Below are 16,952 nucleotides of genomic sequence, written 5' to 3' on the forward strand. Positions count from 1 at the left end.
AATTAGCAAGTATTTGGGATTATGGATGGAAGTAGCTTGACAGATATTATAAGAAGCAGATGGCATGGGATTGGGGCAGGGATCCCATACCTGCCACACTATGGGAAGTAGTTTAGGGAATTTATATCTGCCTTGCCCCAGGTTAACTAAGGCTATTTTAAAATATAAAAGGTGTCTGTCTTGATTGGTTGCTAGTGGGTTAGAAAATACTGCTGTGTAATAATTATAGGCCTAATAATAGACAGTAGGCCATACTGATAACTAACTGCAACATACACACACACAGATACCAGAAGAACTAAAATTGGATTTCAGGGTAACTGGGGCAAAGGTTAAGAAATAGGCCTACAGGAGATAATCTGGCCAGCTGCAAAGAACAGCCCCACTAGAGAATGCATTGCCTAGTGACTGACCTGAAGGGTCCCACCAGAGATAAGAGTTGATAAGAGACCCAGTTTTATAGCCACATTCTTCCTGCCCACTGGAAATAGGGTTAATAATCCAGACACTTCCCTGGACAAGGTAGTGAACAAAGAAAGCTAAGCCATGGGTGGTCTTGGAGCCTTTTTCTGTAGCTTAGACATTAGACCTCTTCATGTTACTTAACCAATAGATGCTTGCCAGGTTCTAACTCCCCTGCTTTGGGGCACTGGGAGGGATAGGAACCTATAAATTTACCCTCAGCCCAGAGATGAGGCTCTTTCTGGATATCACTGTGTTGGTGTCTGAAGTGAAAGGAATGCCCCAGGTACCAAGTAGAGCCAGCTCAAGGGAGAGGCCAAACTGTGATCACCATCCGAAATGAGGTAGTTGGCGTCTATTAACTAGGCACACTTTAACACTCTAAACACTGGAGATGGAATGTGTTCAGTGCTTTTCAACACAATCAAAGGGAGGCCCCAGTGAGTGCACTACAAATCCTCACTTCATGACGGTGGTTCTAGGAGGGCAACAAGTGGAGCTGATGCTACTTCTTTTTTTATCAGTTATTTTGAGAATAACTAAATGAGAAATTATGTGTTCATAGCTAAGAGGACCCTGACAGATGTGTGACTCAGATGCTGCACTTCCACTTTAGGAGCTCAGGAACTGTTATGTAGCTTCACTCTCTGGCTAGTAAGACCGTTAAGTGTAATTCATAATCCTTGTAGGTTGTGATTCATTACACACATACACATAGTACACAGGACAAAAGACGACGGACAGGATACTAACCTTTAGTGATACCTGTTTTGATTTGTTAACAGAAAATCAAGTTGTTTCCTTGGAGTTTTCTTGATCCTTAATGGAGCTACAAATAGGGTTAATGAATTGGAATAATTCAAGAAAACTTTAAAAACTACTCAGAAAGGCCGGAGCATGGTAGTTCACGTCTGTAATCCCAGCACTCAGGAGGCAGAGGCAGGCAGATTTCTGAGTACGAGGCCAGCCTGGTCTACAAAGTGAGTCCAGGACAGCCAGGGCTAAAACAGAGAAACCCTGTCTCAAAGAAACTCAAACCCAAACCAAACCAAAAACTACCTAGATTATCTAGGTCAGTACCTTGAGGTTAAGAAAAACAAATCAAGCGAGTGAGCATATTTGTCCATAATATTTTAATACTTCTCCACTTTTAAATACTGGTTTTAATTTTGTGATTGTAACATGGAAGATCCATCTTTTATTTTTATTTAAAAAACCATCATCAGAATCATAAAGCTATTATAGTTACACTCTACACACTCCCAAGGTATTTTAAAACAATTATGTTTTGAGTCTGTAGATGAACAATGACAACAATCCAAATACAAGGTCTGTACAGCTGGACTACATACTGGTCAAGTGTCTGCTAGGACAAACAACTGAGAAGCTTAACGATAACCAGCACAATTCAACAAGTGAACCAGCTCAGCCCAGCCCAAACTCTCAGAAGCAACTGACACTGATACTGTCTAGGTGCATAAACTAACCAAGAAAACAAAAGAGATGAGAAACCCATGTTTCCTTTTTCTTATCTGCCTCTTTACAGCTCTCTCAGGTACCTTTCTCTTTCCTGGGCTGCGGCTCTTGTAGCAACACCGAGTCCAGTTTCTCCACCTCAAACACGGAGTCCTCAGTCCTAGGAGGACCACTGCGCGATCCTCACATTCACTCACAAGCAGGGACAAATCCCCACATCACCAATATTTTTCAGGTGTCTAACATAGCACAAAATAATTTAGCAGATTTGAGTAAAAGGGCTTGTTTTGGGGGCTGTGGAATGGGGCCTTGGGCTGTGAGAAATACCCATGTATGAGGAAACATCACAAATATTGAGTATGTAGGAATTAGCCAAATCAAAGTAATTCTCGAGCGTCTGATTATTACAAAATGGTCAGTGATCCTCCTAACTCTGACTGTTTCGGATTGGGCAGGATTAGCTCCAGTAAAGTACCAGTGCAGTTACTGAAAGGTAAAATGTATCACTGCATATCTTTTTTTAAATACAAATATTTTTAGTGTAACATTTTATTTACAGAATAAGTTGTAAAAGTATATCACCACATTTAGTGCAAATGCAGATTGGTGATAATTAGATGCAGACCCTGCTTCATAAACTTTGCATATCTTTGTAAAATAAAGCTATCCAATTTAGTTATCAAAGAGTTACTTGCCTGGCTCACCATAGTTAGCAGAAATGCAAACAGAGGACCATTTATAGTGGGTGTAGAGAGTGTTTTCTTTTTTTCTTTTTTCTTTTCTTTTCTTTTTCTTTTTTTTTTAAAGATTCCCACCAGTGCCTATGGCAAATAAACTTTCCCTCCCAACCCTCCCGGCTCTCCCATCCCAACCCCGCAGCTGATTGCAAAATAAAATACACATTTGAGGTATAAACTTTTCTTTTTTAAAACATCACACTATAAAATGCTAACTGGTGATGTAAACTGGTATGATAATCTGCTCACTTGCCTTCCTAGCATTACCACCGTATAGGCACTTTTCCACAGAGTCAAATTATGAATAGCATTTCTGTAATAAGGCATATTCCATGCACATCATTTAGAGAAAGGTAAATTAAAAAATATAAAAGATTTATGGGACATGAAACTGCGTGCATGTAATGTAAGCTCTATGTTTTATATGTACTTTCTCTCTGTACAAAGTAATAAATATTCTAACTGATGCAAGTAATTCACTTCCAGGATTGTGCATATTAAGTGATCAGACGAATCCCATCATTAAATTATCACACCTTGCACTTATCTTTAGACTCCATTTCCATGTATGGAATATATACAGGCCATGTTTTACATGACATGACTCTCTGCTTTACAAAGGGGTCTGATCTCTGGGTTTCTAAGGAGAGGAGTAAGTCAGCAAAGCGTCTACAAAATGCCTGATTTACATAAATACATTTGCTTGTAAACACAATCCAGAGTCTGAAGTGGGCAGTCATCTCAACCTCAGTGAGTACCATTCCTTGCCTCAACTCCATGCTTCCACGTATTCACAGAGGACTACAGCCTAATTAGGTATTTTACATACTAGCTTCTCAGAGCAACTAAGAACAGCCTTTCAGTTTGAGTAGTATGGAAGTTTACTGTTCTGCTGAACCTTCTGATCAAGAGGCAAATGGGAGCATTGTTCAGGTTTTCTATATATACCTTGTGATACATCATCTATAGTGATCCAAGCTAGAAAATCTAACATATTTGCTACAGAATACTAGAAATAGTAAATCAAACGTCAAATTTAAACAGTCTGATTTGGTTTAACAAGTAATACCATATATTCTCTTATAAATTTCAGGGGAAATATGAACCCACATTATCCTGACCACTTGTATATAAAGTACTCTATACCCACAAGAGATGTACAGATGTCTCTGACTGGAGGCAGGCAGAACCAATTTAAAAATTACCAAATTGTGTTTGTAACAAACTGAAAAAAGTTGGTAGCACATAGTACACAACTAAAATATATAATAAAAATATAAAGATATCTGGGGGAGAAAATAAAGCTTTTCATTCTTTCTCCATCAGAACCGAGGTTCTTCATGGGAGTAAGACTATAGAAAAGGCAACATCACAGGTTATCGACAGTCCTCAGTTATGAAGAGACACACAACATGAGTCCTTGTAGAAATCAGCAGCAACAGAGTCTATGATTATACAAAGCAAAAACGTCAAAAACTTCTGGACACGGACACAGACTGTAGGCCTGTAAAAAGAAGCCTGTCTGAATATTTGGTGCACAGAGAGCACGTGCCTCAGGTGCATTCAACTTTTGTGCTTTTCTTTTGTGCACAAAATCTGATACAACCGAGGATCTTAGGCTGGACCATGGTAAATAAAAAAATTCTGAAAAAGTTCCCCAAAATTAAAGCATCAGTTAATTCTTAGTTGTAATTCAAAGTTATTTTTTTTTCTCTCCTAGGAACAAGCAAATAAAAATATAGCCATATACATGTGATTTTACATGTATTTCTAGTTACACGCTGAGCGAGGAGATGTAGCAGGGATGGCTAGTGTTAGATACCCAGCTTTACTAGTGTGGTGTTTCTTCTTGGGCCACAGGCAAGGCTGTAGATCCTATGTTCCAGCTTAGAGCGTTCGGGGTTTTTTTTTGTTTTTGTTTTTCTTCTTTCTTTCTCCAACATGGAATGTCACACAGCCTTGCTTCAGTCACTGCAGGGGAAAAAAATGACAAGTAAAAACCTAAGCAATAGCAATATACTAGTAAAAGCAAGAAGACTACCAGAATAGAGGCCTCCTACCCTCATGTTCATGGGGTACACAGAATCTCTACAACCTTTCATAGGATTTCACCCTTGCGAATGTGAAACTACTGAGCTTATATTTTTGAAAAAATTTATCCTCTGCCAGCAACAGAAAATACAAAGGGATGTTTTCGAAGTTATGGGGAAACCGCATGGAGAGCACCATGCTGTAAGTAAAGAGTCCATCTATCAGGTTTCTCAGATATTAGCTTATGAACTAGCCTGTCTTCATCTCTGCCCTAGGTAGGATTTATGCTTTCCAATACTATTTCCAAGAACTTGATAATTCTATTTAAGTTATGTGGGGTGGTGTCTGTCTGTCTTATTCAAGAAATAAATATGCTTGTGGCCCAAGAGCTTTGCCTGTTATCAACTCTGGACAGAATGTCCCAAACAATGACATCTACACTACCAGAATCAAAACTGTTAGTTTTCTAGTCAGGTGAGGTGGCCCTCACCTTTAATCCCAGCACCTGGGAGGCAGAGGCAGGGGGATCCCTTTGAGTTCAAGGCCAGCCTGGTCTACAAAAACGAGTCCAGGTCAGCCAAGGCTACATAGAGAAACGCTGTCTCTGGACACCCCACCACCACCACCAAACAAACAAAACAACAACAACAACAACAACAACAAAACCCTATTCGTTTTCCCAAGCTTTCAACACTGGGACCCACTGAAAACACCTCCTAAGATTATTGTGAAGCAGCAGCCATGTAGGGTTAACAAGGATGCTTAGTGTATGTCAGGGCTTGACTCGGCATTTCTGAAAAGAGCATGCTCAAACTGGATTTCCAAGTGCAGGGCAGTATACCTGTTCATGACGTTTCTGTACACACACATTCATCTACAAACAATGCTATTTCCTAAAAAGGATTTCACAACTTTCCCTTCTATATGTGTACAATCAAGTCAATAGAATACTATCCTGAATCCAGGACTCTGGAGATGAAGGTTAGGAATGTAATGTCTTAGCATGTTTATTTTAAATGTTTAAAAAATTACTCTTTTTCAGGAGCTGGGTAAATGGTACAGTCACAAAGTGTTCATGAGAACCTAAGTCTGGATCAGTGGTACCAAAGTAAAAAGCTGGGACTGCTGCAGACACTTGCAATCCCAGCACCTACTGGCCCACAAATTGTATCAATTGGCTATGGAAGTGTGTCCCTGTATTCTCTCAATTGTTGTGTGTAATTGCTGTGCCGGCAATGCCAGGTACTGGCAGGATATGTAAATGTTTGTCATTTCCTCGCCTGGGCAAAAAGGATTCTTCTGGATGCAGTGGCTTATGCCTGTAATCCCAGCACCCTGTGAGGCAGAGGCAGGCGGATCTTTTGTGAATTTGAGGCCAGCCTGGTCTACAAAGTGAGTCCAGGACAGCCAGGGTACAGAGAGAAACCCTGTCTCAAAAAAAACAAAAACAAAATAAACAAGAGATTATCTGAGATTCGCATGTTAAAACTGCCATGAGGGAGGTCAGTAGCTCTCAATCTGGCCAGAAGGTAGCACTAGGAGAGGGATGCACAGGGTGCAGTCCTGCTGCTGACTGGCTGGGAGCCGCTATGAAACCTCTTCCATTATGCTAATAGCTTTTTGGTATGAGAGAGGAATGTGCCCATTGTTAAATAAAGTGCTGGTTGCCAGAGCTGGGGCAGAGAACAGAAGCAAAACAGGAGCAGGGCAGGAAGTTGGGTGGTTAACCAGCTTTGTACTGTACAACATCGTGTCTTTATTACTAAACCTCAAGTGGACCCCCCCCTCAAAAAGCTCCCACATTATGGAGTGCTGACAGGAGGATTCCTATGGCTTGCTGGCCTGCCAGATTCAAAGACATTGTTTTAGTTCCAGCACTCACTCTGAGGCTCAGGCAGGTGTCTCCTTTAGATAGTGAGCCTGTCAGGGCTGCATAGCGAGAGCCTTGCCTTAAAAAGAAAAAAATAGGCTTGGTGGTGCACACTTTTAATCCCAGCAGAGGCAAGCGGATCTTTGTGAGTTTGAGGTCAGCCAAGGCTACACAGAGAAACACTGTCTTGACAGATAGATGGGTAGATAGATAGAATTAAAACTACATTAAGAGCTTTTGTTTGCCAAGATGGTGAAGATCTGAAAGTTTTACTTTATGAGAACCTAGGAGGAAACGTTAGGAGACAGCTGCCTGAGGCCAGGCATCTCAGGGACACCCTCTATCTTACGGACAGGGACATGCTTCACTCAGGTGTGTCATGTGTCTGTTAAGCAGTAAAGTATGTAAAGAGGGCAGCTGTCCTTATCCAGTCACGTAACCTAAGGCACACAAGTCTCAAGTGTGGGGCTTGTCTGACTTAAGCTTATCCTCTCCTTTGCTCCCTTATCATTCTAAATTCTGGGCCAAAGCCTAAGAGGAAATCTAATTGAAAAAAAGAAAAAGAAAGCTGAGGGTCCAGAAACCGGGCCCAGTCACCCACGTTTACTTCCTTGCTCACCTCCCAGTGTCAAATGATTGGTCAATGCATCTCCCTCTCGCCTTGTGTTCCCATCCGTTAAAAATGTACAGGAGCTGGAGATATGGCTCACAGGTTAAGAGCATTTACTGCTCTTCAGGAGGTTCTGAGTTCAGGTCCCAGCAACCACATGATGGCTCCCAGCCATCTAAAATGTGACCTGATGCCCTCTTCTGGCCTGCAGGTGTACATGCAGGCAAGAATGCTGTATACATAGTATGTACATCTTTTAAAAAAAAATGTTGTTCAATCTCCCTTTGGGGACGAGGCTCAGATGCAGAGTGCAGAAAACAAGTTTCTCTGAAGGGAGTTTTCTTGGCTTCCATCCTGAGCCCAACAGAAATACAACACATTAATACTGCTGGAGAGATTAGTTAGTGCAAGCTCTGTGCAGGGTCACATAGGAACTATAATGCATGGTCCCATAGGCAGTAGTACCTCATCTTGGAATTTCTAACATACAGAAACTATAAAGTGCAAAATGACGAAAGCTATAATTCTAACACTGTATAAGTGAAGGCTGCAAACAACTTCAGTGTGTGTAAGACGCAGAGCTTGCTAGATAAATGATGTGCAGTCATACAAAAGAAAACCAAACCAGGAAATTCCTTACTAACACATAAAGAGCTTCAAACTCAATTATGTGTCAGCAGATCTAGAACAGCATATGCAGTGTACTGCCTGTATAAGTGCACCACACACACATACATACAAACACACACACACACACACACACACACACACACACACACACACACACACACACACACACACTACCAAAAATGGTCAGCTTCTGGGAAAGAGTGACAGGGAGTTGGTCCTTCTTACATACTATATATCTGCAATGCTGACATTTCTTTCATGTTAGTAGAGAAATAAATAACAGAAAACTATTACAGATTACAGACTACAATCCTCTGTTTATGAACATAAAACATTTTCAACACGTCCTTCCGAGAACTGACTAAATTTTTCTACCTGCAGAGTCATACTGGACAACAAGTTCTGTAGATCCGCCATACCTGTTAATACTAAAACAAAATTGGTTTTCCTGCAGTTTTTTCTTGGACGTAAGAAGTAAAACGCTTTAGAAATTTAGGATATTCTCGCTTTGCCACTGCTCTTAACACCGAAGCTGGTGCCCATCCTCCTGGGTTCACTGTAAACAAAAGAAAGTCACGCGCATCAACACATAGCTCTCCACCTACATGTGAAGGACCCACTATGATCCCAGTCAAATCTTTACATTTTTTAAAAATGTTATTTATTTATTACATGTACAGTGTTCTACCTGCATTATAACTCCTGCAGGCCTGAAGAGGGCACCATATCTCATTATAGATGGTTGTGAGCCATCGTGTGGTTGCTGGGAATTGAACTCAGCCTTTGGAAGAGCAGTGCTCTTAACCTCTGAGCCATCTCTCCAGCCCCCAAATCTTTAAAAACTCTTACATACTAGTTCTAAAGTAGAAATTCATACAATGTCTTCCACATAATTCTATATATGACTCATCTCCAGGTTAACGACTAGTAAACTGGGTATTTTTATGTAGACGATGGCCAAGAACCGGCACACTATCAATGAGAACAAACAAGAAGGACTACGTACCATTAGCTACATACGTAATCTTGCACAGAATGTTGTCTCTGCTTATCTCCTGGTTTCCCTCTGGTGGGCTCACTAAAGTTTGACAAATCATAGCAACATTGATTTTGGCACGGACACATCGATTATTCAGCTGTCAAAACAAACACACAAACTAGCATCAGTTTGTAGATATTCCTTATTTTGTACTCTCTGTTACCCTATTGCTGCATTAGTCTAAACTCTGTTACAATACAGTCTCCAGTAAGACTTCCTTAAAACAACTGACTCATGCTTTTATTATTTATGTGCCTGGGTGCCTAACCACTATGTGTGTGTAATGCCCACAGAGGCCAGAAGAGGGAGACAGGTGCCCTGAGACAAATTACAGACAGTTGTGAGCCACCATGTCAGTATTGGGAGTTGAACCTGGGTCCTCTGGAAGAGCAGCCAGTGTTTTTAACTGTTGAGACACCTTTCCACTTCCCATTCAAAATGTTCTAATCACCAATTAACATACGTAAAACTGATAGATACCAGTCTTTTCCCTCTTCCAAAGTACTAAGTAAAACTAAATCAAGTACAAACAACAGAATGTTTGCAGTCGTTGGTAGTGGCTTAGACGATTGCTTTAGGAAGTATGCTGCCACCTCAGCAGCTGCCTTACCAAACTCAGAAGGAAAGCTAAAGGGCTCCAAATGGGTGCTGAGAACCTTGACACTTGTCTTCAGAACACACAAGGGCTGTCTCAAGCACTCTTAACATGAAATCTAAAACATGTCAAGTAAGTATCTGTGGGTGGGTGGGAGGGAAGTGTCTGTTTAAATTTGGCTGTATTATATATTTAGCTTTATATTATAGAATTCTACTCATTTCTATACTGTACTCACAGGAGCGCTGTCATGATCCACAGAAAAGTTACAAACTATCCAAGTTTCAGGGTCATTTTCAGTCTTGGCTGGGATCTTTCGAATAGCAGAAAGATATAGCACATCTCTCTGAGAAGCAGGCCACACTCTCTGTGGAAGAATTAAAAGTGTTTTGACAATTTGAATTACTTTTTACTGAGATGTCACATGGGGGAGGGGGGTGGGGGAGGGGAGAGAGAGAGAGGAACAAGTTTCCTGCAGTTGGAATTTGTGAAACTTTGAGTGGGAACATCAGACTGCCCATAGGGATGTATTACATGAGTAGTCTCCAGCTTTCCAGAATATTAATCATTTTCCTTTTATAATTACTGTACGTTAACCATCTGAACTATTCTTAGTGCACAACTTAGTATACTACATTACTTTCTTACAGTCATACTATATGTAACTGCAATACTCCTAAAGCTTGCCATCACCTCCGACAGAAACTCTGTACCCGTCCCACCTCCCATAGTCTTTGTTCATGTTCTGCTTAGAGAATCAAAGACTTAAAAAGCAAATAGGACTTACAACTTCTATAGAACACCTCTGAATTAATGTTAAATCACTTATATCAGATATTTCTATTTGAACATATAAGAAAAACTATCTGCTACAGAAATGACATGCAGCTTATAATTGGAACTAGGTACTTTAAATAATAGAAAACCACTTTTATCTTGTTCAAGTTACTTTTATGCTAAGTATTTGGTATTTTCAATTGACCTCTGTCCTTACTATATAATGTCTTTCTTAGTTACTGAATGCGGAAAATGGCCAACAACTGCATGTGAATCCATCTGCAAGGTGAAACTGTTTATCTTGCAAAGACCTAGGATCTCAGGAAGCTGGGCAAACGTAGTAGGCAACACTGAAGATGAACTGTTGGCTCTTGTTCACTGAGCACTTCATCAGAAGCAGGGAGTCACGCCCTTTCCAGCACAGTGTACAACTGATGTGCTCATGCACGCCTGCGTGAAAGGATCAATCATCCAAACCCCACAGTGAGTTCCAGGGCAGCCTGGGATATTTGAGACTCTATGTCAAAAAACAAGAAACAACAACAAAAAACCAAAAAACCAAAACAACAAAAATAGAAACACAAAGCAGGAATAGGCCCCTTGATAGCTGGGCACACAGTCACTCAAACTGAGCTGGGGACTGTCTGAGCAACATGGAGACCTGCCTCAAAAATACAGACAGACAAAACAAGTAACTAACACCAAGCTACAAGGACAAGAACAAAAATTACTTCAATTTCAGTAGACAACAGTCATCTTCACATATCAAAGAGTCAAATGTAATGGAGAAAAAACGTTGTAGATGGCTATCTGATTCCCCCCCCCCCTGACATTTTTACAGGACAGAACTTCCCCACTGACTGATCTCCAGACACAAGTGCACTCATGCGCATACACGTGTGTGCATGCCATACACAAAACAAAACAATGATTTGACATTTTTCAGAAGGGAAACAGCACCACCACCACCACCACCACCACGACCACCACCACCACCACCACAACAACAACAACAACAACAACAAGCCAGACAAATACTATAATAACTCAACAACTTTATTTTTTATTTTATTTTATTTATTTATTTATTTGGTTTTTCAAGACAAGGTTTCTCTGTGTAGCCTTGGCTGTCCTGGACTCGCTTTGTAGACCAGGCTGGCCTTGAACGCACAGCGATCCGCCTGCCTCTGCCTCCTGACTACTGGGATTAAAGGCGTGCGCCACCACATCTGGCTATTTTTTATTTTTTATTGGTTTTTCGAGACAGGGTTTCCCTGTGGAGCCCTGGCTGTCAACTCAGCAACTTTAACTGTATTGAAAATTAGTGAGGGTTAATAATGTAATATATAATAATAATATTACATATATAATATATAATAACATAAAGGGAACCAATTCAATTTATGTTTCTGTGTGTTCTAATAATACAACCAATTTCTCAACCTTTGTTTCTAGGTAATCTGTATAGGTAATTTTCATATCTTAATACAGTAAATGCCATATATTCCCTTACCTTGATAATATTGTTGTCATAGAAAACTGTTATTCATTTGTATTTGATAAGTATCATTTATAGGTTGAAACATTAAACTGTTGGTGTTAATTTAAAGGTATAATATAATGTTTATTATTAGTCCTATACTTATTACGGCGGTACTATCTAACCTGCTATCATGATCAAGAAAAGATACATATACCTGTTTTATTTTAGAATAAGCCTCATTTTTACATGGGGCTGGGCAGATATTAACCCCCTAAACTACCTTCCATGTTTACCAGCCCCCATCCCATGTCATCTGCTGTAATAATTTCTATCTGGTCTATTTCCCATCCATAAACCCAAAATACTTGCTCAAGCTGTTCATCTGGTCCTCTTCTCTCCACGTGGAACCTCCGCGTTCCTCCTCCTGCCCACATGGTTCTCTCCTATCCCCTGGTGATCTATCCTTGTTTCTCCTTTGGTCCTCTTTACTCCTTCCCAAGATCCTTTTCTCCCCCGAGCCCTCGAATCTTTGCTTGGCCCCTTCCTCCGGCCCTGCCCAGGTGAAGGCTTATATAGGGAGGTATAGTTAAAAAGCATAAACAGTAAGAATCTGGGGGTGAAGGGGAGCAATTAACAACAACAACAACAAAAAAGCACCAGATCATGCCCCAACAGTAAAGAGTATGTAAATGAAGTCCAGAAGGTTCTTTTCTAGACTAGTTTAGATATTAAACTAGTTGATCTTTATCAAACGTTGCTTCAGGACTGTATTCGTAGGTTTTCAACATATGACATTCCTTAGGTGGTAATAAAGCCTTTGGGTCTCCAAAGGACATGGTGGCCCATGCCTTTCATCCCAGCACTTGAGGGGCAGAGGCAGGCAGAGCTCTGAGTTCAAGGCCAGCCTGGTATATAAAGTTAGATATCCAGGACTACATAGAGAGACCCTGTCTCAAACCAAGCAACCAAGCAACCAAAAAAGGTCTTTGGGTATTTTGTAGGGTTTAAATTTAACTTCCTGCCAAATTTTGCTGTTGCAAATTTGTATATTCAAGTCTGAATAATTTACATCTTTGGGGACAGATGACAAGATCATTACCTTATGTGTTTGATAAATGATGATTGCATTGTCAGCTAATGTTTCCACCACATGAAAGTTTTCTATAGTAGCTGAAATGAAGAGAATACTATTAGCAGCTGCAAAAAGACATAGTGCATTTTCTAGAATGTGGTCAATTCAATTATGAACAACATTATGGTAAAACACAGAATGCTGCACTCTCTGTGCTACATCTAAATGGAAGAGTGAGTGCTCAGGACTAGGGCAGTGAGTTTCCTTTCATTCTGCAGATGGCAGCTGTGAGGCCTGACTACAAGGAAGTTTTCTCTAATACAACATCTTCCACAGCAAGATAAATTCTAATCACTACTGTACTACCCCAGGTGAAATAGTTTCTAATGTTGTGACTCCTCTCTTTCACTTAATTCTCTGGCTTAGTGTGTTCCAGTTAGGCATAGGTGATTATATTTGTGGGGAATAAATGTCAAAATGCCAATGATAAATACCTTATGATGTTTGGAACCATCTGTATCTATGAAATGTGAGTCTAAAAACACATACATGAAAAATAATTCTAACCTAATTTCAGCACAGTTCATCTGAAGATTTGTCATAGAAACAAGGCAGTTTAACAAAGAGCAGATGAATGCAAAATGTCCCACAGCGATCCTGACTTTTCTACTAACTTGCTCTGTCACTTCTGACAAACATTTGATGGGAACGAATTTTACTGTATTTGTATGAAAAATACCTACCTATCACAAGATACTACTAGGGTACTGGATCCAGTGATAAACACTGTAAGTGTTTTAAACAGCTGTGGTGTTTGAATACTTGGCCATATGGAGCGGCACTGTTAGAGGTGGATCCATGCTGGAGAGTGTGTCACTGTAGGGATAGTCTTTGAGGTCTCACACGCTCAAGCCATGCCCCATGTGGCACGCAGTCTCCTGCTGCCTAAGGATCCAGATGTAGAGCTCTCGGCTCCTCCAGCACCATGCCTGCCTGCACCCTCCCATGCCTCCTGCCATGATAATAATGGATTAAACGGATAAAACTGTCAGCCAGCCCCAATTAAATGGGTTTTTGTTGTTGTTGTTGTTGTTTGTTTTAAATAAGAGTTGCCTTGGTTATGGTGTCTTGTCACAGCACAATAAAACTCTAACTAGGGCCAACAAGGAAAAGGCCTATTGACAATTAAGATATTACCATACATATTGTACATACCTGTACTTGTACAACTTGGAAGGCTAAGGCAGGGGGCTAATAACCCAAGGCTAGGCTGGCTACATAGTGAGATCCTGTCTGTGGAGATAGCTCAGTGGTAGAACAGTTGGCTAGCATACGTGAGACCTGGGTCTGATCCTACTGTCTCCATTTGCACATGAAAGTAAGGCATAATTAATGCTACATATGACTCTCTTGATATTCTACAGTGAGTTGATAAACTCAGACACAGACAATCAGGTTTGATATGACATTAAATTGAAATGAAAACAATTATTTGGTAATATATTAATGATAGCTTACTTTCCCAGTCATTGCGAACATCAACATTCCAAAAGTAATTGCAGACCTCATGTCCTGTAACACCTTTAACGGCATGAGTAGCTTTCAAAGGATCCAGAACAATTCCATTTTCTTCTACTTCTCTTCTGTATACCTAAGGAAAACATATTAAAAAAACAAAAAAAATCTCAAGCCTTTGGCTCTTGGGCATTCTAGGTCAGATAGCCTGTTGCTCCCATGCAATGCACTCTGAACTGTCCTTTAATAATAATAATAGTAATAGTAATAGTAATAGAAGTGGTAGGAGTAGTAATGATAACCCCCCAAAAGTTAGACTTTTGCAATAGTAACAACAACAACAACAATAACAACAACCACCACCACCACCTCCCTGCTAAAAAGTTAGACTCTTGCAGTACAAACTTGAAAGCATGCTTCTGGCTGAGCCGACTCTGCAGGCTGTGGTGCCGTGTTCCTGTAACTCCAGCACATGAGAGGATAGAGCACAAGGACTGCAAGTTCAAGGCCAGCTAGGCCTACACTGCATGTTTGAGGCCAGACTTAAGACCCTATCTCAAAAATGTTAGTTTTTAAGATTGCATTTATGAAAATCTATTTATAGAACATGTTCATCTGTAAGAAATTCAAATTTACATGGCAAAGGTATTTGAAAATGTCAAACCCAAGGTCATTTATTTTCCTCCTTCCTTTCTTCTTTCTTTTCTCTTTTTATTTTCTTTCCTTCCTTCCTTCTTTCTTCCTCTCTTTCTTTTCCTCGTCCACCACCTCCTCCTCTTTTTGTTTTTTTGAGACAGGGCCTCACTATGTAGCTAGCTCTGACTGTCCTGAAACTTACTATGTAGGGCAGGCTGGCCTTGAACTCACAGAGATCCACCTGCCTCTGCCTCGTGAGTGTACCATCACGCCCAGTTCCAAGGTAAATTTCAACCATGAAAAATTATTTTTATATATATTATATATTATATATATTATTAATGTCTCTTCATTCCTTCACGTCTGCATCTCTAAAGGACAGTGCTTTGTCTGAATAGTGAGTGTGGGGCCAGGGATCAGGGTGGGAAAGTATAGTCCAAAGAGAAGAGTACAAAGTAACATCTGGGAACAACATTTACCACATTTAAATCTAAGACTGAAAGAAGTATCTGGTGGTTGATGAGACGGCTCAGCAGTCAACAGCATGGGCTGCTCTTCTGCAGGTCTGGGTCCAATCCCCAGCACCCACACGGCAGCTCACAACTTCCTCTAACTCTAGTTCCAGGGGACCAACACCCTCACAGAGACATACATGCAGACAAAAAAAGAAAGAAAAAAAGGAAGGAAAGAAGGAGCTAAATAGAAAGCCATCAGCAGACCATGGTCTGTTTTACATATAAACTCTAAAGCTTTAATTTCTCCATTGGTTAGGCAAAACAAAATATTATGCTTGTGGCCAGGCGGTGGTGGCATATGGTTTTAATCCTAGCATTCGGGAGGTAGAGGCAGGTGGATCGCTGTGAGTTCGAGGCCAACCTGGTCTACAAAGCAAGGCCAGGACCCTCAAGGCTACACAGAGAAACCTTGTCTTAAAAAGCCAAAACCAAAACAACAACAACAGCAACAACAAAAAAAACAACTTGTAGATTTGTATTACAATCACAAATCAATTAATAGAAATGAAGTTATGAAAACAGAAGCTTTACTTCCCAGAATTTGGTACTTCTTTGATGTAATAACTTGCTTTAACATTTTATACCTTAATGATTTCAGCAACCTTCACTTAGCAACCCAAATAATTAGTGTGGGAATTACCTTCATTTCTCCTTCTTCTACAACCAGTTGCCAATTTGCATCTCCACCTACATCCTGTAATGAGTAAGTCATGTGGTTCTGTACCATTTCTTCAACCTTGAAAAGAAAAATAAAGCCATGAGAATTCACATGTCAAAGGTCAGTCACTATCTTTAAAAAAGAATGGTATTGCTTACTTCAGTTCAGAAGTAGCACGCTTACAAAGCTGCAGTTAGCAAGTTTTACACGGAGGTGAGTTTAGTCACATTCCACATATCCAGGTTAATGGAGCAGAAAGAGACAAACGCAGGAAGATGCTTGCTTCAATCAAGTAACATCAACATGAGCTGTGCATCCTTTACTAAAAATCAGAGATGATGTCCTAAAGCACAAATCATGGAACACTGAGGCCAAAAGGGACGGACGGGGACAGACAGAAAGACAGACAGACACACACACACCACGCGCGCCACCAACTAGTCCCAGTGTCTCTATATTTAAGACTCTGTAGAGATCATTAGAAAGCTTGTTGTGTGTCAAAATGAGAGGTATATTATACCAGTTGACCTCTCTCTTTTTTTTTTCTTCTAATTCATTGTTTTGAATTCTTTTACTACACTCATATTTAAACATTTTCTCTGACTGTGACTACTTATTTCCCATAAAGTCTAGTGTGCTTGCCCGGCACACCAAGCAGGAAGCTAGCTTATACATTTTGAAATGAATTCTTAAAATACTGACAATAGCAATCCTCTATACTTAAGGACGCCATCAATCTGTTGTAGAGATAGATGGATCTCAGAATAAATTTTTAGATTTTGAAAATGAGTGAAGTTTTAAGCCTCTTCTGATTTGGATCATCCAAAAATGTTTGATAAAATTGTT

At 40.3% G+C, this 16,952-nt stretch overlaps 1 protein-coding gene across 3 annotated transcripts in view; it reads right to left on the reverse strand.

Annotated features, from left to right (window-relative positions):
- Positions 1-1,578: 1,578 nt before the first annotated feature.
- CERT1 (ceramide transporter 1) overlaps positions 1,579-16,952 on the reverse strand; it is a 100,760-nt gene continuing 85,386 nt past the window's right edge. For 2 of the 3 annotated variants that reach the window (XM_084802719.1, XM_084802720.1), the window contains 7 exons: positions 16,089-16,184; positions 14,301-14,433; positions 12,810-12,880; positions 9,689-9,817; positions 8,823-8,952; positions 8,236-8,372; positions 1,579-4,646 (listed from right to left, as the gene is read on the reverse strand). In XM_084802719.1, the coding sequence (XP_084658845.1) occupies positions 8,245-8,372; positions 8,823-8,952; positions 9,689-9,817; positions 12,810-12,880; positions 14,301-14,433; positions 16,089-16,184 (687 nt within the window). In that variant the 3' untranslated portion in view covers positions 1,579-4,646; positions 8,236-8,244. The remainder of the gene's footprint in view (positions 4,647-8,235; positions 8,373-8,822; positions 8,953-9,688; positions 9,818-12,809; positions 12,881-14,300; positions 14,434-16,088; positions 16,185-16,952) is intronic. The other variant, XM_084802721.1, reaches the window with a different exon arrangement.

The sequence above is a fragment of the Acomys minous genome (assembly GCF_964271855.1).
Source record: "Acomys minous genome assembly, chromosome: 11".
NCBI lineage: Eukaryota > Metazoa > Chordata > Mammalia > Rodentia > Muridae > Acomys > Acomys minous.